General features: G+C 32.5%; 7 protein-coding genes across 13 annotated transcripts; 2 read left to right on the top strand and 5 right to left on the bottom strand.

Moving 5' to 3' along the window:
• Positions 1 to 95: 95 nt before the first annotated feature.
• Positions 96 to 2,220, top strand: LOC125780242 (nuclear pore complex protein Nup214-like). The gene is made up of 2 exons (XM_049462144.1): positions 96 to 1,893; positions 1,958 to 2,220. Exons 1-2 carry the CDS (start codon positions 119 to 121, stop codon positions 1,983 to 1,985), a joined length of 1,803 nt encoding a protein of 600 aa, XP_049318101.1. The 5' UTR covers positions 96 to 118; the 3' UTR covers positions 1,986 to 2,220.
• A 951-nt stretch (positions 2,221 to 3,171) lies between these two features.
• LOC105226861 (U3 small nucleolar RNA-associated protein 25 homolog) lies at positions 3,172 to 5,570 on the bottom strand. The gene is made up of 3 exons (XM_011205972.4): positions 5,202 to 5,570; positions 4,423 to 5,145; positions 3,172 to 4,362 (listed from the first exon to the last, which is right to left on the bottom strand). Exons 1-3 carry the CDS (start codon positions 5,464 to 5,466, stop codon positions 3,233 to 3,235), a joined length of 2,118 nt encoding a protein of 705 aa, XP_011204274.2. The 5' UTR covers positions 5,467 to 5,570; the 3' UTR covers positions 3,172 to 3,232.
• A 213-nt stretch (positions 5,571 to 5,783) lies between these two features.
• On the top strand, positions 5,784 to 9,352 carry LOC105226860 (DNA ligase 1). 2 transcript variants are annotated; one of them, XM_049462146.1, is made up of 8 exons: positions 5,792 to 5,923; positions 5,990 to 6,052; positions 6,116 to 6,649; positions 6,707 to 6,879; positions 6,934 to 7,399; positions 7,471 to 8,093; positions 8,153 to 8,398; positions 8,464 to 9,352. In XM_049462146.1, the coding sequence occupies exons 1-8, from the start codon at positions 5,904 to 5,906 to the stop codon at positions 8,823 to 8,825; spliced, it is 2,487 nt and encodes an 828-aa protein (XP_049318103.1). In that variant the 5' UTR covers positions 5,792 to 5,903; the 3' UTR covers positions 8,826 to 9,352. The 2 variants fall into 2 exon arrangements, with proteins under 2 accessions (XP_049318102.1, XP_049318103.1); XM_049462145.1 differs by having other exon boundaries at positions 5,784 to 6,052.
• A 622-nt stretch (positions 9,353 to 9,974) lies between these two features.
• LOC105226859 (uncharacterized) lies at positions 9,975 to 12,969 on the bottom strand. Its single transcript, XM_049462149.1, has 5 exons — positions 12,507 to 12,969; positions 12,287 to 12,432; positions 11,948 to 12,196; positions 11,515 to 11,851; positions 9,975 to 10,798 (listed from the first exon to the last, which is right to left on the bottom strand). The coding sequence occupies exons 1-5, from the start codon at positions 12,746 to 12,748 to the stop codon at positions 10,690 to 10,692; spliced, it is 1,083 nt and encodes a 360-aa protein (XP_049318106.1). The 5' UTR covers positions 12,749 to 12,969; the 3' UTR covers positions 9,975 to 10,689.
• Positions 12,970 to 14,949: 1,980 nt separating this feature from the next.
• LOC105226858 (guanine nucleotide-binding protein G(s) subunit alpha) lies at positions 14,950 to 21,403 on the bottom strand. Of its 6 annotated transcripts, none has more exons than XM_011205963.3 (10): positions 21,195 to 21,379; positions 19,853 to 20,000; positions 19,186 to 19,725; positions 18,958 to 19,054; positions 18,269 to 18,389; positions 17,899 to 18,027; positions 17,642 to 17,821; positions 17,429 to 17,553; positions 16,890 to 16,963; positions 14,950 to 15,194 (listed from the first exon to the last, which is right to left on the bottom strand). In XM_011205963.3, exons 3-10 carry the CDS (start codon positions 19,459 to 19,461, stop codon positions 15,048 to 15,050), a joined length of 1,149 nt encoding a protein of 382 aa, XP_011204265.1. In that variant the 5' UTR covers positions 19,462 to 19,725; positions 19,853 to 20,000; positions 21,195 to 21,379; the 3' UTR covers positions 14,950 to 15,047. The 6 variants fall into 6 exon arrangements, with proteins under 6 accessions (XP_011204265.1, XP_011204268.1, XP_011204266.1 ...); XM_011205966.4 differs by having other exon boundaries at positions 21,296 to 21,378; XM_011205964.3 differs by having other exon boundaries at positions 19,853 to 19,988; positions 21,195 to 21,339.
• A 410-nt stretch (positions 21,404 to 21,813) lies between these two features.
• On the bottom strand, positions 21,814 to 23,656 carry LOC105226857 (protein-L-histidine N-pros-methyltransferase). Its single transcript, XM_011205961.4, has 3 exons — positions 23,301 to 23,656; positions 22,529 to 22,813; positions 21,814 to 22,466 (listed from the first exon to the last, which is right to left on the bottom strand). Exons 1-3 carry the CDS (start codon positions 23,391 to 23,393, stop codon positions 21,903 to 21,905), a joined length of 942 nt encoding a protein of 313 aa, XP_011204263.1. The 5' UTR covers positions 23,394 to 23,656; the 3' UTR covers positions 21,814 to 21,902.
• Positions 23,657 to 24,051: 395 nt separating this feature from the next.
• LOC105226855 (butyrophilin subfamily 3 member A2) lies at positions 24,052 to 25,000 on the bottom strand (the record flags this gene model as incomplete). Its single annotated transcript, XM_049462148.1, is given in 3 exon segments — positions 24,052 to 24,440; positions 24,503 to 24,771; positions 24,843 to 25,000. Coding segments are annotated over 3 exon segments (695 nt in total), but the record flags the coding sequence as incomplete, so codon positions are not given.

Consider the following 25,000-nt stretch of genomic DNA (forward strand, 5'->3'; position numbering starts at 1 on the left):
ATATCTGCAAACCAACACCGAAAGGTATTTGAAGCCAAAAATAATTCACCGTTTTATTTTAATAATTATTCTGCTTTTCTAAATTTTCTCAGAAGCTGTGAAACCTAAAGATGGCAGCATGTTCTCCTTCAGTTTAAATACGGAGAATAATCCACCTGGCGCTTTTCACAACATGCAAGCGGATTTGTCGATTTCCAAAGTTAATACAATTGCAACAAGCACACCGGCAACAGCAGCACCAACACCAACAATTTTTGGCAAGCTCACCACAACAGAACAGTCACCTTCACCATTCAGTGTCGCCAATACAAATGTAACGGCATTTGGTGGTACTTTAGGCTCCACCACACCATCTACATTATCTTTACCGACCACTAGTAGTATTGGTGGCGCAGGCGCATCTGCGTTTTCGTTTACGAACTCGTCCCTCTTCAAACAGCTGCCCACTTTCCAAAGTCAAACTCTTGCAAGTACCGCTACAACTATCACTACTACTACTACTACTACTGCGGCGACCGTTACGTCAACATCAGCAACTATAAGCGCGCTGACCGCAGCCAAACCAGCGCCAACGGAAGCAGCTGCTTTTACCAAAACAACTACAGCCGTTCCCACAGCTTCATTAGCCCCTACTGCTGCAATAACCGTTGCTGCCGCCACAACAATCCTAACACCAACGCCGTCACCTACAATAGTTGCACCCACCGCTGTCTCGGCGGCACCTGTTAGCGGCGCAACCAGTCCATTCTTTTCAACGATTGCAGCGGCTAAAGCGCCTGGCGAATCGCTGTTTGGCAATTTAGGGCAACCAACTCAAGCTGTCAGCCCCGTTAGCTCTATGGCAAAAACTGACAATGCTTCGCAACCGGCAACGACCACAAGCGTTTCGGCATTTGGTGGCTTATCATTGGGTAGTCAAGCGCCAGCTGCCAGTGGTGGTAGTATCTTTGGCAATTCTGGTAGCGTAGGGTTTGGTGCTGCAACGGGTGGCATATTTGCTGCTGCCGCTGCTGCCAGCATGCCAGCAAGCCCCGCAGCGCCTGGCGCCAATACCTCTGCTGGTTCCATATTTGGTAACAGTGCCGTTAAGAGTCCTGACAGTACTGGTGGGTCGATTTTTGGGAATGCTGCAGCGAAACCGGCTGAAAATACTGGTTCTATATTTGGTAATGCGGCAGTTAAGAGCGCTGATAATGCAGGTGGCTCTATATTTGGTGGTACGCCTGCTAAAAATCCTGACAATGTCAATGTTTTCGGTTCACCAACCTCAGCCAATGCAGCCGTCAGTAGTAGTTCGATTTTCGGTCAATCGTCTGGTAGCATTTTTGCTTCTGCTGCCGCCGCCAACAAGCCGGATTCAACATCCACAGCATCTGGTTTCAGTTTTGTTGGTTCCGCTTTTGGCGCTGCACCGAATAATACCGCTGCGTCTGGCGGCTCTATATTTGGTGCCGCTGCAGCTGCTTCAGGTCCGCAGCAACAACAGCAAGCAAATATATTTAGTTCACCCGCCAGCGGTTTTGGTGCCACAGCTAATTCACCGTTCAGTTCATTCTCACAAGGTGGCTCGTCAATAGCAAGCACAGGTTTTGGTTCACCTTCACAGCAGCAACAAGCGGGTGCATTTCCACGACCAGTTTTCGGTGGTGCGCCAACATTCGGTAGTCCACCGGGTTTCGGTGCACAACCTAGTTTTGGTGGCGCACCGACTTTTGGTAGTCCCAAAGGTTTCGGCTCCTTTGCCACGCCCACAACCACCGCCTTCAGCGCGCCTACAACGCAGAGCAGCAATATTTTTGATGCTTTGGGCTCGACAGATACAGGCTTGTCCTTTGGCAATCTAGCACAGACGACGAATACTCCGCCAGATGCTCCGAAGCCTATATTTGGCGGGTAAGTTATAACACAACCACAATTGTAAAGCAAAATGTATCTGACTTTCTCTTTTATACTCTAGCTCCTCATTCATGAATTATCGGGCATAAGCGTGCCACAATGTCTAGGTGAAAGCGAGCCAGATAACAGGTTACAATTTCAAATGATTTTATTTAAGTTTTTGAAATTATGCTATGAAGAAAAAATGGATATTAAACAAAAATACAACAATTATAATTTTAAACTACAAGAAATTTCAATATCAAATTAATACGTTTTCGAAATTAATACAAAAGCTTCGAATTTATTAATTGAGACATATTAACCATACCTAAATAGCTAATAGCTCCTTCAATTTATTTTTATTTTTCCATATTAGCTTTTATTATTTTTAATTAATTTTTTTACTGTTAATTTGTTTTTAGTTTTTAATAAATTTAATTTGTAATTAATCGGATTTTTTGTAATTAATTGCTTTTAATTTTTTTTTGTAAAAATTTGTTTTTGTAATTAATTGTTTTTTTTTTTGTAATTCAAATCTTTTTGTAATAATTGGTCTTTTATTTTTTGGAAATTTTTTTTTAATTAATTGCTTTTTATTTCCGTAATTAATCGCTTTTTTAGTAATTAATTGTCATTTTATTTTTTTTAGTAATTAATGCTTTTAAATTTTTTTGTAATAATTTGCCTTTTATTTTTTTGTAATTAATTGCTTTGAAAATTTTTTGTAATTGTTTTTTTTTTTTAATTAATTGCTTTTTAATTTTTTTAATTAATTGCTTTTTATTTTTGTAATAATTTGCTTTTTATTTCTTTTGTAATTGTCATTTTATTTTTTTAGTAATTAATTGCTTTTAATTTTTTTTAATAATTTTCTTAATTAGTAATTTAGGGTAATTTTTTATATTTTTCATTTCTTTTCATTTTAATGCAATTAATTTTTTTATTTAATATTTTTTTTTTAGCTTTTAATTATTTTTAACTTTTAATTAATTCTCTTTTTAATTTTTAGATCTTCATCCAACATTTTGTGCTCTCATTTATATTACCTTTTAAACTTGATAAAAACAAATTAAGATTTTTAATTCTAATTTTATTTTTAAATTTTCAATTAAAACAGAAACTTTCAAATATTTTTTTTTTATAATTTTTCAATACCATATGTACATATGTATATACAATATATACTTTTTTAGTATGATTTTCAAAGAGGAACTAGACTTGGCTCAAATCAATTTCTCAATTACTTTTTTAAATCAACTCAAACTCCTCAAAGATGTGTATAACGAAAAACACTTTTTTTATAGTTAAGTAGTATTGTATTTTTTATTTACAATAATTTATAAGTAATCATTTCCTATTTAATTGTAAAACTATGTATAGTTTTATTAGAATTTTGTAATTCAGCCGCTGACTCTGTACCCAGAATTGCATTTAGCTGTATTAGATCGTATTTTGTATATAACACAGTAATGCTCATCGAATCGTCCAAGCCATCTGCCGCATTCTGATTGCTTTCATTCATCATATTGACCATCTCTGAATATAACTGCGGCCACATTGGCGGCTGATACATAATCAAATGGCGTATACCCTTTATACGTGTACGCTGATAAAAGTGATAACGTTCTGAGTAAAGCAAAAAGTGCACACCGCTGTGATAGAACATGTCTCGCGCACGCGCCACCTTTTCCTTTTTGGTGTATTCACAAATTTGCGCAAAACTAATAGATTCGGCTTTCAAATAGTTACGCAAACGTACATAATCAAAGTAACTCGGTACATATATCATACAATGAGCAAACGAAGGCTTTCTATAACGTGGTAGTATTTCTTTGATGAAATATCGGAAGCGTGTATCGAAAACCGAGTCCAAACTTGTGGTATCTATTAAATTAAATATTTGCGGCGTGGTAACAAAGACGTTGCTTATGTCACCTTGCCGAATCGGATTCGAAATAGACACTTTACCACAGTAGTTGAAGCATTTATTGAAGAAAAGTGAACGTATTTCGGGTAGTTCATGCGAGGAGAGCACCACTGTTTGTCGATAAAAGCGGCATAAGCCATTCAAACACCATGGGCGTACACGCTGTAAATTAACGTTACTTAAAGATTGTGGCTGCAGGTGCAAGTGATCGATTACATGCAGTAGATTTTCCCAATTCTGTGCTAAAAACATTTCCGCCTTGTCCAATATCAGCAGTTCGATCGAATTTAAAAAATCAAAGGCGCCTGTCTCTTTGCTGTTTGATGCTATGCCCAAACGTAGGCCCAAAGGCGATGCAATGATAATATCGGATGCATTGAAATCCGTGTAGAGCTTTAAGTTCTTCTTGGTTATAGAAATACCAATCTTAAAGTTGTCATCTATATTGCCTTTAAACGTTTCTACGTAATCTTCCGGTTTCGGTTTGTTTTGCGGGAAACGCAAGGTTTCGCCCGTATATTCATCAGTGAAACGCGAGAAGTTCATTAATTTTGCTTCTAAAAATATATAAAAATGTAAAGGAATTCAAATTTTAGTTATATTATTTATTTACACACCCATATTTTTGCCGTACAATAGCCGACCCATATTTGTCACAATTTGATAGGCGCATTTCCTGAATGGCAAAATGACAAGTACTTTGGGTCGCGCCAATCCTTGATCTCGATAACTGTCCGGTATGGTCACTATATTTGGTGTGGCTGCCAATTTCATATTATGTTTTAGTATGCGATTACGAGTCTTTAGCATATGATTTAAAATGTGCGCACTATAGCATAAACGTAATTCATCTATCTTGTCCTTCTGCACGTTGGGATGACAGAAATCATTATAGTGATTGAGTATTTGAAAAACTTCTGATTGCAAGGGTGTGATTTCTTTTGTAAAGTTTTCTAGTATAGCTGTTCTAATATTCATTGTATGTAAATGTTCCGTGCCAAGTAGTTTGTAATTAGTATTCCAATTAAGTTCACTTTTAGGTAGTTCTTCACATACAAATTGTGGTATTTGCATTTTGATTGAACCCAAATGTGGCCAAGTAAGTACGCTTTTCTTAACTTCACTCTGTGCGGTCCATAAGTTATCCACAATTTCAAGCGGCAAATCGAAATCAAAATGCTGCGCAAATGAGTCATTGGATTCTACAGCTTCTAATTCCTCGACTTCTTGTGCAGCTTCCTCAACCACATCTTCCTCAGCACGTTTCGCTTCAGGAGCAACTGATAATTCATCATCCGTATCGTCATCAATGGAATCGTCAGCGGAGATATAACCTTGTTCTGTTCAGTATATTATGATAACTCTGGTCTGGAAACTGATGTGCTTTAATGCTTACCTTTTGCGGAGAGGGTATCCATTAGTTCGTTGAAGGTATTTAATTCGGCATTATCATCTTCCTCATCCTTTATGAATTCAAATATTTTGCCTTCGGCTTCATCTATTTTGATTTCCTCCTTTTCTCTGTAGGACTTTTCCAAGAGTGCCTGTTTCCGGTGTTGTTCCATCATTTCCTTCGCTTTTCGTTTAAATTTAAGATTTTTAGTTGTTTTATTCAGGTGAGGATTACGCTCCGCTGTTTTCAGTTTTTTCTTCGCCCCCATATTATTGAACAATGTTTTGGAATTCTATAGAAATATAAAATATCAAAACACGAATGAGGTATGGTGCACAATTTTTGTTTTTATTTCAACCACGCTTTTTCTAAAGTGTTGCCGTATTAATATATTTATTCTTATATTCTTAAAAAGATTTATTTTCATTTTCACAAAAACAATAATAATATAAAAATACATTCGCTAGTGTGTAAATTTATGTCTTAGTATAATAACTTTGTGAAAATTATTTTACTTTAGTCATTTAAATTAAATTTCATTTACATATTTTAAATTTTATTAAATTCATGAAAATGTTATTAAAATGACGTACAATATACACCCTGTGTTGATTTCACCATTCAAGTTGAAACATTGCCGACAAATTCGCAAGTATTTACAATTTTTCTCCGGCGTAATAACAACACATTTAAAATAAGAAAAATATGGCACAAAGATCAATTACGTTAGTTATAAATATTTTAAAAGATTCCTTGGTGAAAGTTAATAGCTTAAATACATTTGTTTTTAGGTCATTTTTTAAACCAGCATCTAGTGCGGGCACTGAGGAAGCATCAAGCGCGAAACGCAGCAGGTGAGGAATATAAAGCGCGCTAAAGGTTTGTTTGTATATTAATTAAGAAGCATTTAATTTAAGGCAGGAAAGTCCTCAGTCTAATGGAAAGATTGGGGAACCGGAGAAGAAAATTCAGAGAAAATCTGAAGAAGCGGACAATAGAAACGCAAAGCAAAATGTACAGACCAATGGTAAAAATAAAGATACAAAGAAGGCATCACCAAAGGCGTCAAAAACATCACCAAAGAACAAGAATACATCCAGTCCTTTCAAAAAGCAAATAAATGATATCAAAAAAGAGATCAAACAAGAAAAAGAAACCGTAGACAGCAAGCTTAATATTACGTCCAGCCCATTCAAAAAGCAAATAAGTGATGCCGAAAAAGACATCTCAAATGAAAAGGAAAATGAAAAATCCGACAGCAAACATGTGGAAGTAAAGTCTGAGCCAAAATCAAGTAAAGATGATGATGCTTCGAAACAAAACTCAAGTAAAGATGATAATGCGAATGTTAAAAAACTTTCGGTGGAAGCCAATCAGTGTGGTGCCGAATACAATCCAGCTTCTGCGAGATATCATCCCATAAAAGATGCTTATTGGAAAGCGAAACAAAGGTAGGGTAAGCTGTTTTATTCTAAATGCTTTTATAAATGTATTTTTTTTGGGAGCAGCACACCATATTTGGCTTTAGCAAGAACTTTTGAAATGATCGAGGATACCAAGGGACGTTATAAGATGGTAGAAATACTAGCAAATTTCTTAAGCTCTGTGTTATTATTAAACCCAGATGATTTATTATCATGTATTTATTTAAGTATAAATCAATTGGCACCGGCATATGAAGGTAAAGTAAGAAATATTTTGTTTTGGGACTAAATAAAATCAAATAAATTTGCAGGCGTAGAGCTTGGCGTAGCGGAAACCACCTTGATGAAAGTCATAGCTGTCTCTACTGGACGTGAACTGAAATTTATTAAAACACAAACACAGGAAATTGGTGACTTAGGCATTGTTGCTGAACGTTCAAGAGTTTCACAGCGTATGATGTTTACGCCGAAACCACTCACCGTACAAACTGTCTATCAAAAATTGAGAACCATAGCAAAAAGTTCGGGTAAGGCAAAATCGCCAATTATACATGACCTCTTTGTGGCATCGCGTTACTCCGAAGCTAGATATATTATACGATCACTGATTGGCAAGATGCGTATAGGAATTGCGGAAAAAAGTTTATTTCAGGCTTTAGCCACAGCGTTAGTGAGCAGTAGAGGATATGATGAAAACTATAAAAAGAAAAAGCAATCTGAAGCTGATATAAAAAAGGATATTGAGGATATAACATTTCTACTTAAAACTGCTTATTGGTAAAGTCATATACATATAAGTAGAAATCTCTTTTTATAATCTTGTAATATTTTTTTAACAATAATTTCAGCCAATGTCCAAACTTCGATAAAATCGTATCGACCTTACTTACACACGGCATTGACGATTTACTAAAATATTGCACCATGGAACCCGGTGTGCCATTGAAACCTATGTTGGCACATCCAACACGTGGTGTATCCGAGGTGATGGATCGCTTGAAAGGCAACATCACGTGCGAATGGAAATACGATGGCGAACGTGCGCAAATTCATGGCGACAAAAATGGCACCGTTAATATATATTCACGTAATCAAGAGAATAACACAACCAAATACCCGGATATAATAAATCGCATCGATCACTTCAAAAAGGACACGGTACAATCATATATAGTAGACAGCGAAGTGGTAGCTTGGGATATTGAGCAGAAACAAATTCTACCCTTCCAAGTGCTTAGCACCCGAAAAAGAAAGAATGTAGATGTGGAGGAGATTAAAGTGCAAGTCTGCGTATACGCATTCGATCTATTATATCTGAATGGCGAGGCTTTAACATCGAAGAATTTCGAAGACAGAAGACAATTGCTGCGAGATAATTTCAATGAAGTTGAGGGTGAATTTCAATTTGCCACTTCATGTGACACCAATGATCCGGACGACATACAAGGCTTCTTGGAAAATTCTATTAAAGGTTGCTATGCAGTTTATTTGCGCATATAAATACATTTCGAATAAATATAATGATTTTAGGTAATTGTGAGGGTTTGATGATCAAGTCGCTGGATAACGATGCAACCTATGAAATTGCGAAACGTTCACACAAGTGGTTGAAACTGAAAAAGGATTATCTGACTGGTGTGGGCGATTCCTTAGATCTAGTTGTTATAGGCGGTTACATAGGCAAAGGCAAACGCACCGGTGTGTATGGTGGATTCTTACTTGCTTGCTACGACGACGAAAATGAGGAATATCAAAGTATATGCAAAATAGGCACAGGTAAGCAAATTAAAAACAAAAAGAAAACAAATTAAATGACATCAATTAAATTTCACATTTGTCAGGTCTGAACGATGAGGATTTGAGCACACATGCAAAATTCTTCAAAGAACACACTATACCAGCACCAAAATCATATTACCGATATGATGCCACCTTGGCGCCCGACACTTGGTTTGAGGCCGTGCAAGTGTGGGAGGTCAAATGTGCGGATCTTTCCTTGAGTCCGGTGCATAAAGCCGCAATCGGTATTATCGATCCTGAAAAGGGCATATCACTAAGATTTCCACGTTTTATACGTATACGTGATGATAAATCTACAGAGGATGCAACAGGTGCACAACAAGTGGCTTATATGTATCGCAATCAAGATCAAGTTAAGAATCAAAAAACCAATGCTGCAGAGTTTGATGATGATTTCTACTAATTATACATATATGTATGCATAAGAAATATACTTTTTATTTAGGGTAGCTCTATATTTTAGTTATCTCGAAATATACAAATGTTGTTAGTACCCAAAAACGTTAAACTTAACTATTATAAAAAAAAATTTCAAAATACGAATTTGTTTAGCCAATGCTTCAGTCTATCTGCACACAAAATTTCATACGTATATCACAAAAATTAAACGAGTTATGTATATTAAAATTTGTTAATAAGATTAAAAATATGTGTATAACTTCTCACCTCACTTGTTTTTTAAGAAATTTTATATTTATAAAACAACGCTGGCAACTGAAACAAAATAAGATTCACACCACCATTGCAGAAATAATTGTTAGAAAACTTAATAAACACAAAGTACTGTTATCGAGCAACGTTGCATGGTGACTTTTTTGTCCCTATTATTTCTGCCACTGGTGTACTATATATGCCGTTTGTAGTGATTCCCGGCCCAGAAGCTCTGTAAATGGCAATTTGAAATAAATGTCTAGTGCGTTTGAATTGTAACTAGTACGCTTTTATTCAATTTCTGTGCAACTAACGTGCTAAACCAATTGTATATGCGCATATTTTCCATTTTTAAATAATTTGCAGGAGTATTAAACCGCTCAAGCATAACTTGTACGCTTTGTTTTTGTTTATCTATTTGAAAACCGAAAAGGAAGCAATTCTTTCGACAGGATCCAGAATTACGGTAAAAAAATAGCTGGCGGTGAAGCGGAAATTAATTATTCGAATCGAAAAACGGTTCTTTTTTTTATTTACCTATTATTTTTTTGCTTTTATTTGTGTTTTTTTTTATTTCATTCTATTTGTGTATTATTTTTTTATGATAGGTTTTTTTATTTTCATATATTTTTTTTCTTCTTTATCATATACATATCGCTCATTTGCTGCAAGACCGGCATAAGTCAAAAACATCGATTCTCCAGAAACGCGTTTAAAGTTTTCAACTGACTACAACCTTACACGGTGACTCCAACCTTACACCGCGTCTCAAGCGGAGCATATAAGAGGTATTCATATGAATTTTTCACTCAACATGAAGTATGATATAACGAACAATTCTGCAGCATTAACTCAAAAATCACGTTTGTTGATTTCTGCCGGTCTTGCAGCAAATGAGCGATATGTATATTCATTCTTGTACAACTACAACTGTATTATTCATGTTGTTGGTATTATGCATTGTCATACATTCATTACATATTGTTGTTTTTATTATTATATTTGTAATTAATTTACCTTTACTATTTATATTTATTTGAATTTTATAAATTACCTGACATGATACAATTCCTTCTAAGCCGGACTCGAATCTCCAACCTCTGTAACGCCATGCTGTAAGTCTTACCATTACACCACAGTCGCTTTATGATGGAGTAGTGACTATTTCACATAAGTACTGCATGTCCTGTTAATACAACAGAGTGCTGTAATGTAAATGCAACAGGACTTGCAGTGAACTCACTGCCATCACATTAGCAATGTTGCGGTAGGGATTATTTCACATAAGTACTGCAAGTCCTGTTAATACAAAAGAGTGCTGTAATGTAAATGCAACAGGATATGCAGTGAACTCACTAACATTGGTGAATATTTTGTGTGATAGATTTGTAAATTTACATTTATTAAAAAAAATATTTTACAATTACGTCATTATTACAAATTAGTGTTTTTATTTATTGTTGTAAATGCTTGGGTAATTTTATTAGTAAATGTGCTGTTAAAAATCTTTCGCTGACAATTTGACTATCTGTGTATTAAATGCATTTTTATTTATATGCATGGCTGGTGGGCAATTGTAAGGTGCATTTTCCAGTGATTATTTAAGTGCTATTGGTTTATATTTCCGAATTTTCATCAAAAAATCCCAACATTAGCATCTCCTTCTCAGAAAAATTATAAGGGAAATGTAGGCTAGTTGGCACGAAAATTTCACCGCTAATATTACTAAAATGGAAATTAAAGAAAATGTTTATAAAAATTAGAGATTATATGTATTTATTTGTTTATCCTCAGCAATATCGTTCGTTATTTGTAATATCGGTTTTGAAAATGTTTTTATTAAGAAAATAATTGTATATATGTAATATTCATTGTTAGGAATTTGTACACGTGTATATATATTATATACTATATGTATATTTGAAAAAGTAAATAGAAACAAAATTTAAAAGTATTACGAAATTGTCAAAATTAGTTTATAGTTTTTTTCGTGATAAAATAAACGTATTCTCGAAAAATTTCCGAATTTTATTAAATTTTGTGTAATTTGGGTGTCTTTTTCGGGAAATTTTTAATATTTTTTGTGGACTTAAAACTATTATTATTTTTTCCTTCTTGATCCGTTAAAATTTCGTTCTTTATGTACTTTCTTTCGTCATAAATAGTTTGGTTAGAGTCATTAAGCATTTAAAATTGTTGAGTATTGTTTAGTTATAATTAAAATAATTATACATAAATGCTTTCTAAACTTTTCTGAATTTCATTTTCATGGATACGTAGAAAGTTAATTGTAGTCAATTGCAGTTGAATAACAAAATTTCGCCAAAACAATATTTTTTTGTTATAGTCTACACTATACTTCTACATCGGTGGATAATTATATGTATGTATGTATGTATGTAGAATTATTTTTTAAAAGTTCCACAAATACGAATACTTACGAATCAGGCGTCTCATTGTATCCAATCGTGTATTTATATGGTATATTTGTGGCGGCCCGCTTTGAAGCACACCATGTCGGCTCATATTGCATCGCATAGAAGGGATAGTCGAACGCATTTATATAAATTTGTACGCATAAACCATGGCTGCTATAGTAGGGTTGACTGGAGGCAGCTGGTTGGTAGTGACCGCAGCTACCCAATCTGACATTCTGATGGCAAGTGTAGATCTGTGTGCCCTTATCGCGACTAGAGTGCAAGCACTGTACGTGACGAGCAGCCTCACGATGATCGATGTTGATGAAGACATCGAAACCGGGACCAGCCATGTCACAAGCTGAAATTTAAATATTTTTTTTAGACAATTGAAGCGATAAAGTAAGGCATCATATTTATCGTATTAAAATATAAATAAATCTGTTTGATTACTAACTATCAATGCTGCGAAAGAGATATCGTTCACTCAAACTACGTCCAATTGCCGATGCCAACTGCCCGCCAAAACTAAAACCGAACATATAACCATTATCGGGATTGAAGCCTTCGTTAATTAGTAGCAACATTCGTTTTGTAATTATATTGGAAATGCGTCGAAAGCTTCTATATAACCACATATAAGAGTCCTTGGCGAAGACTTCATAGTCTATGCACACAATGCAACCGCCACGATGATATGTGAGCCCTAGAATTAATTACATAAAGTACAGATTTCTTTATGCAAATTTTCAATAGTAGAGTAGAGTTTATATTATATATTCATAATTTTACTCACGTTCAATAAGGGTGAGCACCCATTCCGTTTCGCAGCTTTGCCGCCAACCATGCAAAATAAATGCAAATTTATCATCAGGCGAACAGCCAGATTTGGTCAGCGCTTTGGGATCATCGCTGGCGCTTTCGTAAACCTTTTCACCATCACTAACATTTACATATAGGTACACATATGATTACATTTTGTACTGGTTGACAGTTTAGTTCACATATATACGTACCGATAGTATTTAAAACGTATACCCTTGCGAAATTCTTTTTCATTTTCCCAACGCCTATTAATTCTCAAGGTCTTCAACTGTTTAATAAGGCCTGTAGGCTGCAGTTTCCCGACGCAACGACGGCAAGTACGCGCACCGCGAGCCACTTCCAATTTTATTGGACTTTCATCTTCATTGGCAGTAATCAATTGGAGGAGCGTTAAAATTATTAGAATGTGTAGATAAAAAAATTTCGAGGTCATTTTTTTAATGCGGCATGCAACACTATAAACACTGTTTGGTTTAGAACCTGTTGGTACTACTTTTTCCTATAATTTATTTGTGGGTAATAAGCGGTTGCGGTTGATCGGTTTTTCATTTGGAGTTGAGAAACGAATTCCCACAAACAAATTTTGTCAACAAGAGTAATATAAAGATATGCGAATATAGAAATTGTTGGTGAAGCAAATCCTACGTAATTTGAAATTTTTGAATGAAAAAAATATATACATAGATCATTTTGAATAAAAAATTAATATAAATTAAAAAAAAAATTAAAATGTCGAAAATAAATTTAAATAAAGTAAGTTTTAAATAAAAAAAAAATAAGTTAAAAAATTTAAACTAAAAAAACATTATAAAAACTTGTAATTAAAATAAAATAACAAAACAAAGCTTAAATATAATATTTTATTAAATTAAAAAAATTAAATAAAAATATAAGGAAAATAGTAATTAAAAACTAAATTTATTAAAAAAATTAAAATGCTATCGAAGAGTATGTATCAGGTTTCAATATCATTACCGACCGCTAACGGCTTTTACGGGAAGTTCTTTTCTGAAATACACTTAAGAGATTATAAATTATAAAAAAACAAAATTATAAAAAAAAATTTTAAACTAAAAAAATATAGAAAATTTTAAATAAAAAAAAATAAAAAATAAATAAAAATAAATAAAAAATAAATAAAAAAAAATAAAACAAAAAAAATAAATAAAAAAAAATAAAACAAAAAAATGTAAAGAAAATAGTAATTAAAAGCTAATTTTTTAATTAAATCAAAATGCTGTCGAAAAGTGTGTATCAGGTTTCAATATCAATACCGACCGGTAACGGATTTTACTTTCTTTCTTCTGAAATACATTTAGAGAGGCGATTCCTGGCAGATTTTTTTCGAAATCGATTGAAAATGCTTTAAAACTTGCTTCGTTTACTTTATTTTAGGTTACATACATACATACTATATAAGAGTAAGACCGTTGGTTTCTCCATTTATGTTATAAATCTAATAGCTGTTTGGAGACAACTTAAAACTTTTAACATCCTTCATTTTTCGGACAGTATTGAGATATAGACCACAGGGGCGGAAGAGAAGGTCTTTCAATGATAAAATCAAAGCGTGTTTTCTCATTTTAGAGTCTTTTGTTATTAGTTTTTATATGCTTCATCTCTTTTAGCTTTTGGGATAAATTTGCAGCAAGAACGGAAAACCTATGCGAAGTTGAAACATCCAAACAACAGTTGGTTTTACTTTTTGGTTTTTGTTGGTGTTTCTGCAAAGACGAAACAACTGACGTGCTATGGTGGACTCGGGCACAATTTAAGATAACGCAAAATAATAAAAGCAATCTTAACTAGAAACCGGTTTTATGTTACTGGAATGAAATCGCAGTTTATCCGACAAAGGACTGTTGTTTCGACAATTCAGTCCGTTTGGATCGGTAAATAGTACTTGTAAAAATTGATTGAGGCTCATCTCAAGAGATAATGGAATTCAGTAGAAAAACTAATTGATCTGTCTCCTTCAAGGTAGTACACATTATAATGGCAACGTACCTAGCCCTTTAGGAGGCCAATTTTGATAATTTCCGGAATATTATTTATAGCGCTTCCTTCTTGTATAACATTCTGCGAACATCAGCTATTATAGATTTATTCCATTGACGTTCCATCTTCAAAGGAATCCGTAACAACTGGTTTGGACTTAAGAATGCACATCCTGCTTTTTCCAACAGCTCTATATGTTTGATGCAAGCTTTATTGTATGTGAAGTCACATAAGTGACAGTATATACATACGGATAGTTCCACCGTTCCATGACAGTCGGGTCTACGTAACTGGCACGGAGCCAGATTTTTACCCGGCCAATGATCTGTAACTCGGTAGCATTCTTCCAAATTATTCAGGGATTGTCACAATAATAACAACAAAAACATGAAGTTCGGATTACTTTGATCAGATAGAGTATTTCCTCGATGACTTTCTAGTTATTCTTTCTCTATAGAATATTCCAACTTTAGTAACATAACTAATTTTAAAATATACTTTTGTCTTCCTATATATAAAATTAAAATATAGTTAATGAATTGCATTCAATAAACACTTACCGTTAGAATAAGACTTTAATTATTATATTTTGTTTTTATTTTTATGGATTTCTTTTAGAAATAAAAACATGGTGTATCTGTCTTTGATCAAACATGGTATTTTTATTTAATTGTTCTTAAAGAATTTTGTTTTTTATTTGCATATTTTTATTTCCACTGACACTAAAAATAAACCTATAACAACTCATATTGGCGAAGATGCATTCTTTGAATTATATCTCGACAATCATTAAACACTCTTTTGATATTTTCTGTATCAACTGCACATGTAAAGTGCGGATAACAGTAGTGTTTGCCATCGCCACTAGCAGTTGAAATACGCTGTAATGAGCCAGAAAAACGTACAGAGGGGGAAATGTATTTTTCAAATTTTTATTATTACTTTTCTTATATTTCTTTAGTGCTTATATGGTGTAACAGTGTGTATGTATGTATGCGTGTGCATATTAATGGGTAATGATTTTTACGAATATAACATATTATTTATGAGTGTTGTTTTAGGACGTGTACACATTACACCACAACGGAAAACAGTAGGTTAGGTATGAAAAATGGAATAATGATGGGTAAAATATCAAAAAAGGCGTAGTATGAAAATAATTTTTATTATGAAAAAATCTTATGCTATTACGTTTTTTTTTTAAACAGGAAAATAATCGTTAATGTTGCTATAAAAACTGCTATAAAACTGATTTTTTTTGCTATAAAAACTGAAATGTTTTTACATATACGGTTAAATTTTGCTTATGACATCAGGGTTGCATTGCATTTACACTAATATTTATAAAACAAAAACAATCAAAAATATTTATTTATGAAACAATTTATTAATCAAGCATTTAATAATTATCAAAAATATTTTGTTTTTATATTTTTGTACGCTGAAACAGATATATTGAGTTTGCCACGAATTTTGTAACACTCAGAAAGAAAAATCGGAGACAAAAAGTATATAACTAGCTAGTCCATCAGTCTAAGAGATATCGTTATGAAATTTTGTACACGCACTCTTTTCCTCAAGAAACTGCTCATTTGTCGGAATCACAAATAGAATACTCTCGTTTTTCACGGCAACTCGAGCTCCTTGTTTGCGATGGGGGGTGGTTTGACTCCGAGTACGCCATTCACTGGAAGGGAGTCGGTGAAGGTGTTGATGGCTCCACTGTGAATTGCGACCACTGCTTGTCGGAAGTTTGTTTCGTCCAAAGTCTGGTCGGCGTAATGTCGTCGACGTAATTGAGGATTGAAGAACTATCACTGCTTTTAGTTAATTGTCTTCTTTATTGCGAAAGAACTCTGCCAGTCGTTTATTCTTTCATATACGCCCACCAACGACTATAATGCTAGTATTAACGAGGTTGATTGATATATTGAGACAAAGTAGATTCACTAACGGCCTCGTCAACTGGAGTTTGTCGATTTAAAGTATTTTTAAACCATCAAACGATATATATTATATGTACAAGCATTTCAATGATTTATATCTAACTTTTTTTTTAATTTGTTGCTATACGAGCACTAAGCAAAGTTCTCACGACAGTCGGGTCTACGTAACCGGAACGGACCCGGATTTTTGTGCGATCAAGCACTGTCAACTCGGCAGAATTTTGCCGCTACGACAACAACAACCACAAAATTTATATATGATACATTTTTTTAAGAACAAGCGACAATAGTAAGATATTCGTATATGAAAGAAACTGGTGTGTATTAATATATTTGCATAGGTTAGTCTATTTGGTATACATGCAATAATTCGGATGGGTAAAATTCAACGAATATGATGATGCATAGGGTGTAGGATAATTTAATGTTACTAAAATTATAATAAAAGTGTGTAAATATGTGTGTATGCTTGTGATGTTGAGAAAAATTACCGAAATCATGGTTGCATTTGCTTACTTATAAAGTAAAATTATGTTAGTCAAAGCGACAAAAAAGCATAATTAATTAATTTATTTCCATTATTTTTCTCAACAGTGTATGTATGCGTATTATGTTTTTCGCTTAGCTTACCAAAAATTCATCTCGTATGAAATATTTTGCTCTGATCACTTCTGGGTCATCACCAGATTCTGTTATAGCATCACCTGAATGAATAAAGAGTGGATTAATTATTGATAACAGTGAAAATGTTATAAATAATGTATTTATTTTCATAATTTGATTGCATAAATATTTCATACATGTGCTGTAATTAATTGTATCGCAAAACAGTTAGCATTTAAATAATTTGGTTCAAAAAAAAGAGATCAAAATAACAAACTAAAGATTATTGAATGTAAACGGCTTTTGGTAAGTTACTTTAATTCAATTTCAGTCAGAATTTAGATGCAAAGCTAAATTGTTAATATAATTACAACTTCCGTTATATTTATATTATATTAATTATAATTAAGTAAGAAATATTGAGTAAAAATTTTCAAAATCCCACAATTGTGCGATCAGCTGTGTAGGATGTTACAACAACAACAGAAATATTATTTTTATTTCTTTTAAGCGTTAATACGACATTTTTACGAATACTTTAATTTTTTAACTTTCGTTACACTTACTTGGTGTTTGATACTTGTTAAACTCGGAAAAGTACTCCGACAGTTTACTCTTTCCAGCTTTAATTTTTTCAGCTAATAAATCTTGCTTATTTAAAAATAAAATTACAGAAATTGTGCGTAGCCATCTGCAAATATGAGAAATTAAATATTAATTGTATACATGTAAATCGATTCTTTTCAAAAAAGCACAAAATATGGTACATAGCTTATTACCTGTTATTCCAAATGCTTTTGAACAAGTCCAATGATTCACGAAGACGGTTTTGCGTTGGATCCTCTCGCAATACCATATTGTAGCTGGAACATGCAGTTACAAAAATTATAGCTGTAACATCATTGAAACATTGAATCCATTTACGTCGCTCATCACGTTGGCCTCCAACATCGAACATGCTGTAAAATAAAATTCAAATTTGTTTTGTAGTAAATAAAAATCGATTAATAACATGTAAATAAATATTGAAACTTACTGAAAATTAACTTTGTCTACTTGAAATCGTGTTTCGAAAATGCCTGAAGTCAAGACACGGCATCTTAAAATATCTTGCTCGCTTGGTGTATAATCTGGTTTCTTTATTATGCTTACTCGATCCAAAAAACTTAAAAACACAGGAATAGAATGTAAAAGAGAATGAGTGTCATGAGCATGAATTAAAATCCCTAATATGAAAATATTTTTATAAATAAATAAATATTTTGATATAATAAATATATTATTCAATAACCGCAGTAATATAAATTTTAGCAACTGAATTAAAATTTTAGCATTAAACATTTTATTTTGTGATTTTGTTCACATTTTAAACATTTATTATATAGCATATATTAAAGCACACTCACTATTTTGCGCAGTCAATCAGTTGATATTCATTTGATCTTTCAAATGTTTGCAATACTCCTCGATCTTTCCATAGTTCCTCTGTATGCTCATAAAATTCCGGAGGATAGTTAAAATCGGGACCTAAAAAAAAATTTCCAAACGTGTGATTAATGCGTATATACAAATATATAGTATGCATATATTTTTATACACAGTTTTTTCTATACATATAAACTCTTTTCAAGGTCGAAAAGGTCATCGTATTGTATTTTTAAACTAACAAGTTATTTTTGAAATAATTTATTTATATGCGACTAAATATAATTATTTTAAATACATTTATTTTGAAAAGTATATCTTGATTCAAATTGAAATTCGCATAGAATTCACACTTATTTTCTTTATAGACAGTTGAATAAATTTCTTCCATAAGATTTATTTTAAGAGTTTTCTAAATATAGATTCCGGAAATACAAAGTTAATCTGCGTACAGTTTAGACATTCGCAGAGTTCAAATATAACTTTTAATTATATTAATGGAACGATCCAATATTTATTTAAAGCAATAAAATGTTAATAAAAGATTCAAAAAAATTCTAAATGGTTGACTCAAAACTAATGAAGACTTTTTTAACTGCTAACAGTAAACAAAACAAGTTCATATGTATAGACGTATCTTGTAATGCAATATAAAAATTAGATTTCTTACTGGAAGCGTAATCCTGGATGTATTCAACCCTTGCCTCATTATCCTTCTTTTCTAATGATACAGGTGGATTTAATGTGCTCATTGCACCAGTAATTGTCTGAAAGTAAGAAATTAAAACGGTTAATCGATTTTATTTTCATGAACATACAAAAATACCTGTATGTAAATATACATACCCTAGGTAAAAAAAAAATATATGTTTACCCTTAGGTAATTGTCATTGCTTACCAGGATTGCATCGCGTATATTTTTCTTAATATCATCGACTTTTTGCTTTTTCTCTGGCTCGGAAAATCCATCAACATGCAAAATACGCATTTGCTTGACAATAGTCGATTTGCCCGACTCTCCAGCTCCTAGCAATAGTAGTCGATGGGTAGCACGATATAGTTGCTTATCCTTTTGGAGCTGCTTTGATATTGCATCACTGCGACGCTTTTGACTTTTGGAGTCTTCTGAATTTACATCCGTTTGTTTGGAACTGGGTGACCCGAAGCAACCCATTGCCGTCCAAGGTGTCCACCAACACGCTGCTCTGTTCTCTTGCGCCCCGTCGGGAGACTCCGCCTCCCTATTACCTCCGTTTTGAGCCAGTCTAATTAGCTCAAAGATCAAGAAGCGTCTTTAAGATATGTGCGTCGCTGTTACTGCTTTATTTGAGTGTTATATTTCCAAAAATTTGTGCTTTTATGCGTTACGTATTTTGAACTCTTTTTTGTTAAGTTTTGTGTACAATAATGTGCGTGCAGTTCCCAACCTATTGCGTTTCTATAAAATGTCCAAAAAAATTGTATTCAATATTATGTATTTTAAATAATTTGTGGATAAAAGTTTGATTAGTTTTGTTTAAAGTACTAACTAATAAGAAAGTAAAGTAAAATTGAGAAAAAATCACCTGTTGGTCGATTGAACAATAAATATGCTTTGAATATGTACATAGAGCCATTAGTTAAAAACTTTTTATAAGGCTGAGAAGTAATATGTAAAATAGACTTTTTATGCAAGAAACGGCAACGCTGGTCCAACTATACCTAATAACAAAACTGTTGGTCTTATTAGAACGTGTCATAATGGATTTTATATAGGTCAATATTTCCAAGCAATTTAACATGATTTTTTTGATATGAAAATAGTTGTGTTTTTTATGCTAAAAGTTACATACATACATACAGAGTTTGAAATTTTGTTGCTAATCTTCAGAAATTCAATTTATCCATTTTATTTTATAGTATTTTTATCATAGGACACATGTATGTATGTGTATGTTTGTTTTTCACACACACATAGCTGCTTATATTTTTATGTATATATGTAAATACATACATATGCACATACATATAATTTATTTATATTATTAACCTGTCTTTGAAATCTTGATATCAGCTGTGACTATCGTTCACTCTACTACTTAATTTACTTCTCTTTATTTTGTGCACCAAACTAAAAAACTTCTTTCCACTTCATAATCTCTACCTCTTGCTCATCCCTTGCGAATGTGTTTTTCTTCTCACTACTGTATATAAAAAACTTATGTCTGCGGCGCAGCATACTTTTGGAATATACATACATACATATGTATACTTTTGTTTTCCATATATGTTTTTAGAATCTCGGAAAAGTTGCGATTACGAATAAAAAATTTTGCGAAAATTATTTTTTCACATTTGAAATAAAACATTTTGACTCAACAAGTTTTTTTCACCCTTTTACACTTGAATAAAAGTATAATATAAAGCAGCTAGGATGAAGCTAATGAATTTTTAGCGAGGAGCACTGTGTCTCATATTAAAACTTATATGTATGCATGTATATAAGTATGTATATAAAAAAGTGATCTGCTCATATTGTACTTTCTTTGGATACCTAAAATATGTAGTTTTAGAAAAAGATGCCACATTCATTAAATCAATTTGCTATCGTACAATGTATTTTCACGCACTTAAAAAAAATTATATATATTTATAAATTTAGAGTACGACTCCCAAGAATACGGTTTTTTTGCACAAATGCTGAAAATCTAGGCGTGGTATGCAAAATTTCACCCTCGAGCAAGTTTCGAGTATATCCCATCGAAAAAATCAACATACGGTTTATATTTTCACTTTCGCGCATGTAATATGCACATTGCAAAACACTTTTTCCATTTATATAGGAGTTATTACTGACATTGTCCAATTTTATGTATCGTATAAGAAAATATATACGCGAATATCTACTACACTGGCATTCATACATACAATTATGTGTATTTCCAGCAAATAAACGCTCTGTACAATTACTATGTGTTACATTACAAAATATAGTTTTCACTTTTTATAGCTATGCAGCTGAAATATACCTAAAGCTGATTTTTTTATCAGTATAATTTTATCACTTTTAAGAACTCACTTTGCACTATTTTAGTGATGTGCGATACTTGATTATCGAAAAGCTATCACTAATTCAAGTAGTTACTCCAAAGGAAAAATGAGATGCCAGACAACTAGACCAATACATTTTTATATGAGGAAAATTCTAATTGGATTTTCACAAAATGTTAAGATTAGCGTGGAAAAAATGAAATTTATAGTTTTTATAAATTAAGTTTTAAATGAAATAATTTAATACAAAGTATCATTTAATTCCTTACGGTTTTTATACTGTTAGAATTACGTTATTTACATTATAATTCTATATTACTCTTGTGTCTATACTGACATAATTTATAAAGTAATTATATATTAAATATATTACCGAATTCAAAATACTATGAACTATTATAGATGCAGAGAGGTGGAAATTTTTTCGAACCATTCAAACTTTTTTCATACTCACCGCCACCAAACTACTGTTTTCATAAGATATAAAATCAACAAATTTTAATACAATAACACCCTTTATTTCCTAAATTATTTTCATTTGAGAACATTCCTATTAATTACATACATAAAATCATATATAATTAATTAAATATTATTATCTAAAGTTTTCTTTTTTGATAGTACAACTACAATATCTACTAGCCAATAAAATGATTGCCTTAAATCGCCTTCACAGAGATAAGGTGCCTTAGTCCAAGCTTCAACGCGAAATCCCATACTCTCTAGTAACTGAAAAAACTCAACAGCTTCTGCTTCAAAACTTAATTGTTGTGATCTCTCTGGCCAGTGTTTAAGTAAAGGACGTAGTGGCATATGGGACGAATTCATTTCTACATAATGTACATAAGGTAAAACAAGAGCTAAAATCACACGTCCATTTGGCGCCAGTGCTTTATAAATATCTTCCAAAAGATCTATTGGATCAATACAGCGATCTAACACATTTAAGCATGATATCAGCTGGACATTTTGTAACTCGTTAATACGTTCTAGAATACTAAAGTTTCTACTTTTTAGTCGTTCACGCATTGTCCAACTAGTCTCTGTGGCAAATGTATGAATTTTACACTGCGGATGCAAGTTCTGCATAGATTTAATCAAACGAACGGTTATTTCACCATCCCCAGCACCAATATCCAAACAATGTACCTATAAAAGTAATTGCCATATTTAAAGTTATGTCAAAACTATTTAAGCAAAGCAATATTTACAGTATCATAAGACTCAACGTCGAAGCCACCAGCAATGAGTAGTCTTCCAAACTGCTGTTCCGATAGTATAAACATTGAACCACGATTCAAATACCCATTTATGTCAGTCTGTGTCATAAAAAATTGTAAAACTACTCGTGCCACAGCGTGCCAGATGTGAAGCCAAATGTTTGTCGAAAGAACTTTGGCACGTTCCAGCCAACGCATGGTGGATTCATCAGGTTGAAGCAGTGGTACGAATTTGTTTTGGAATTTCGGAGGTAGTTCATGATTAGTTGTATACCACTAAAATGACAATATATAAATATCTTTTAAATCGTGTATATATTTGCTTTTTGAATATTAAACTACATATATGTAGAATGAAAATAGAAACTAATCCAAGTGTATCTTTTTCATTATCACATTCTGTTTTGTTGTTATAACTTAGCTCTCTTGATATCTTATTACAACATCTTGTTTATATAAGCACAATTTGACAAAAATATATCATGAACTAGTAAACAGATGTTATAGCAATACACTGTGGAACTCATTTACTATAATTCAATATTTTAAAAGCATCTGTTTTGTTCAGAAATAATACAAGAATATGCCGGTTTTCTCATAAATTTACTTACATATTGTGCAGGTTTTCTTTTAGCTTTTTCTGGTATAAAATTATTTTAAACAAATTCCAAAGTAACACATGCATTATTATCTATGCACATTCCCATTCCTACCAACATTTTTGACTAAACAAATTGTTTAAGTCTCACATTTTTTTACTTACAAGTCTGGTGTCAAGTTCTTCCAAAGAGCGATCATTGTGATATTTTTGAAAGATGGCCCGGGCTAGGGTTCCCCGTGGACGATAACAGCTCATTATAAAATAAATTCGTGTTAATTAAATGAGTGATGCGATGACCGGAAATATGTGCGACGTTCTGCGTTTGTTAGTATTGATTTTTTTCAGGAACAATTTTATGCCATTTCCAGCCAATTATTAATATTTCTCGCTAGCCCACATCCTTTACACCTAAATGGTGTTAATTATACTAAACTGTGCTATATTTTAAACATTTATAAAAAATAAATGGTTAGACTGCTAAAGAAATGATAACACAGTTTTTAAATAATTGTAGGAACAAGTTAAGAACATTAACGATAGGGTGACTCAAATAAATTAAAAAGATTACTATTTCAAGAGCAGACTCCCATGCTCAATTCATATCTTAACGAATACTTTTTTAAAATCACTAAACGAGAAGTTTTGACTTAAAAAAATTCAATAGACATACTTTTGAAAATTTTATTAAAAAATATAGTATTCTGGGCACAATATATGGTATTTATATTTATGTAAATCGTAAATTATAAAACAAGGTTAACGGTACGCTGTGTTTGCTGCATAAAGTAATGCAGCCCTCTAAAGGCAAGTAAAAGTAATTTCGGAAGGAAAAGTTCAATCATCATAAATATATAAGTGAAGAAACACTTTACCACCCAAGAAATTAGAAAATTTATGTAATTAAAACGATGTATTTACACATGTACACAATTAGTATTATATTTACATATATATTTTCGCTATAATCTTATAAAAATATTTACAAAACCAACAAATAAGTTACAGTAGTTAGTAAGCGTTAGAATTTTTAAAATCTAATAACTAAATTTTTCATAAGTAACAAGTGCTATTAAAACAGTTAATAAAAGATGGCTCCATTCAGGTCTTCTAAAGGACATACTACCTGAAATTATATTCGTTGTTAAGTTAAATGATAAACCGTTAAACATAGAGACACATTGGTATTCGTCGGTGCTATCGTCCTCTGTTCTGATAACGGCAATTGCGCTTGCTTGGTATTTACCATCATCAAGCAAATTTACATCGCTTGCGATAATTTGAATTTGCTCGCCATTAAAGGTCCTGCGAAATAACGTATTAGATTATTTAGTTTAAAAAGAGAATTTAAACTAATTGTCACTCACTGAATAGCCAATGTGGGTTTGGGATATACATTTGCGATTTCACATTCCAAATGTGTTTCATTTTGGATACGCTTATGCTGGAGTGTGTGTGTATAATTTTGTATATCAATTATGTGCAATTCTTTATCCATGGAAATTGTCTTCTTATCCGTTTGAATATTGCACTTGTATGTACCAGATGTCTCAATCGTTGGATTTAACAGTAGTATGCCACTTTCTTCATCATTCGGATCGGATGATAAGGATTTTACTTCACCTCTAAACTCTGGCTATAATTTTGTACAATAAAGATATTACGTTAATTAAGAATTTATAAAATAATATTTATATTGTATCTTACGATAACGTTTGCGCCATGTCCTTTGATGTATTGGAAAACCACTTTATTATCTTTAGTCCATTTGACAACGAGCGAATTACTTTCTTCCTCCACTTTAAAGTGACAATTCATTGGTATGGAGTCAACGTTTTCATCCTCGATAACAACCAGTGAGGGTC

This window comes from Bactrocera dorsalis, unplaced genomic scaffold, assembly GCF_023373825.1.
Source record: "Bactrocera dorsalis isolate Fly_Bdor unplaced genomic scaffold, ASM2337382v1 BdCtg309, whole genome shotgun sequence".
Taxonomy (NCBI): domain Eukaryota; kingdom Metazoa; phylum Arthropoda; class Insecta; order Diptera; family Tephritidae; genus Bactrocera; species Bactrocera dorsalis.

Bases quoted from the DNA above. Each gene is read 5' to 3' on its own strand.
- LOC105226858 (XM_011205969.4), bottom strand. From the start codon at position 19,461: ATGGGTTGCTTCGGGTCACCCAGTTCCAAACAAACGGATGTAAATTCA. The intron at 18,028-18,268 runs GTGAGTGTGCTT...TGTGTTTTTAAG, and splicing joins CTGATTGACTGCGCAAAATA to TTTTTTGGATCGAGTAAGCA. The intron at 15,195-16,889 runs GTAAGCTAAGCG...GGCTCATTACAG, and splicing joins TCATACGAGATGAATTTTTG to CGTATTTCAACTGCTAGTGG.
- LOC105226859 (XM_049462149.1), bottom strand. From the start codon at position 12,748: ATGACCTCGAAATTTTTTTATCTACACATTCTAATAATTTTAACGCTC. The intron at 12,433-12,506 runs GTACGTATATAT...TGTAAATGTTAG, and splicing joins ATACGTTTTAAATACTATCG to TGATGGTGAAAAGGTTTACG. The intron at 12,197-12,286 runs GTGAGTAAAATT...AATTAATTCTAG, and splicing joins GGTGCTCACCCTTATTGAAC to GGCTCACATATCATCGTGGC.
- LOC105226860 (XM_049462145.1), top strand. From the start codon at position 5,904: ATGGCACAAAGATCAATTACGTTAGTTATAAATATTTTAAAAGATTCC. The intron at 6,650-6,706 runs GTAGGGTAAGCT...TTTTGGGAGCAG, and splicing joins TATTGGAAAGCGAAACAAAG to CACACCATATTTGGCTTTAG. The intron at 8,094-8,152 runs GTTGCTATGCAG...TAATGATTTTAG, and splicing joins CTTGGAAAATTCTATTAAAG to GTAATTGTGAGGGTTTGATG.
- LOC105226857 (XM_011205961.4), bottom strand. From the start codon at position 23,393: ATGAGCTGTTATCGTCCACGGGGAACCCTAGCCCGGGCCATCTTTCAA. The intron at 22,814-23,300 runs GTAAGTAAAAAA...TTGTCATTTTAG, and splicing joins AAGAACTTGACACCAGACTT to TGGTATACAACTAATCATGA. The intron at 22,467-22,528 runs GTAAATATTGCT...TTACTTTTATAG, and splicing joins ACGTTGAGTCTTATGATACT to GTACATTGTTTGGATATTGG.
- LOC125780242 (XM_049462144.1), top strand. From the start codon at position 119: ATGTTCTCCTTCAGTTTAAATACGGAGAATAATCCACCTGGCGCTTTT. The intron at 1,894-1,957 runs GTAAGTTATAAC...TTTATACTCTAG, and splicing joins CCGAAGCCTATATTTGGCGG to CTCCTCATTCATGAATTATC.
- LOC105226861 (XM_011205972.4), bottom strand. From the start codon at position 5,466: ATGGGGGCGAAGAAAAAACTGAAAACAGCGGAGCGTAATCCTCACCTG. The intron at 5,146-5,201 runs GTAAGCATTAAA...TATACTGAACAG, and splicing joins GGATACCCTCTCCGCAAAAG to AACAAGGTTATATCTCCGCT. The intron at 4,363-4,422 runs GTGTGTAAATAA...ATATATTTTTAG, and splicing joins ATTGTACGGCAAAAATATGG to AAGCAAAATTAATGAACTTC.